The sequence below is a fragment of the Kryptolebias marmoratus genome, linkage group LG6 (genome assembly GCF_001649575.2).
Source record: "Kryptolebias marmoratus isolate JLee-2015 linkage group LG6, ASM164957v2, whole genome shotgun sequence".
In the NCBI taxonomy this organism is placed as follows: domain Eukaryota; kingdom Metazoa; phylum Chordata; class Actinopteri; order Cyprinodontiformes; family Rivulidae; genus Kryptolebias; species Kryptolebias marmoratus.
The window spans coordinates 862,612-863,365 of NC_051435.1; the positions used below are offsets into that span (position 1 = coordinate 862,612).

Sequence of the window (754 nt, forward strand, 5' to 3'; positions counted from 1 at the left end):
AAACATCAAGAACTCAGGAACCAGAACCCCCCCGAGGCTCAGAGTCCATCCCCTGGTGGGTCAGGAGGATTAGGAGGTCTGGTTCTGTTTCAGAGGAGGCGTCCGTTTTGTACCAGAACCATCAAGGCCAGCAGGATCCGGTTTTGGGAGCGACCATGTTGGATTCTAAGCCCCACCCACTGAACAAAAGGTGTTCTGTAGGGTTTAGTTTGTTTGCATGGAGCCAACGCTGCAGGGGTTTCTGGTTCTGGTTCTGTTATGGTGGTCAGAATCAAATCAAACTTTTTTAGCTCTGCCTCCATAAATCATCCTACCTGAAATGTTCTGACCCATCAGGATGTTCTGTTGGGTCTGGTACCAGAACCTTTGGGTTCTGTTCACGACGGGACCGACTGAGCGCGGTCCAGAACCCCCTGGTCATTTGATTACTAATAATTACATTAAACTGGGAACAAACAGAATTATTTTCATTAAAGTGCAAAAGGTCAAACATTAATGTTTTAATGGATCGGTGCCGGTTCTGATGAAGGTTCTGGAACTGCAGTCCAGTCGAGAGATGTTCTGGGTTAGAATCAAACTTTTTTTTCTGACAGAACCCAGTGTCCCAGAACCTGAGGTCCAAACTGATGAAGAGTTCTCTCAGATTATTTTCAGCCCGGACCTGAGACCGAGTGACCCGGTTTCAGGCAAAGAACAGTCTGTTCTCCTGGGTTCCCCTGCAGCAGGATGTGATGGCGGTTCTGATCGGTTCTCC

At 48.0% G+C, this 754-nt stretch overlaps 1 protein-coding gene across 1 annotated transcript in view; it reads left to right on the plus strand.

The window, feature by feature from the left end:
* LOC108228702 (titin-like) overlaps nucleotides 1-732 on the plus strand; it is a 25,356-nt gene extending 24,624 nt beyond the window's left edge. The window contains exon 39 of the mRNA XM_037976150.1: nucleotides 723-732. Coding sequence (XP_037832078.1) covers nucleotides 723-732 — 10 coding nt within the window. The remainder of the gene's footprint in view (nucleotides 1-722) is intronic.
* The last annotated feature ends 22 nt before the right edge of the window (nucleotides 733-754 follow it).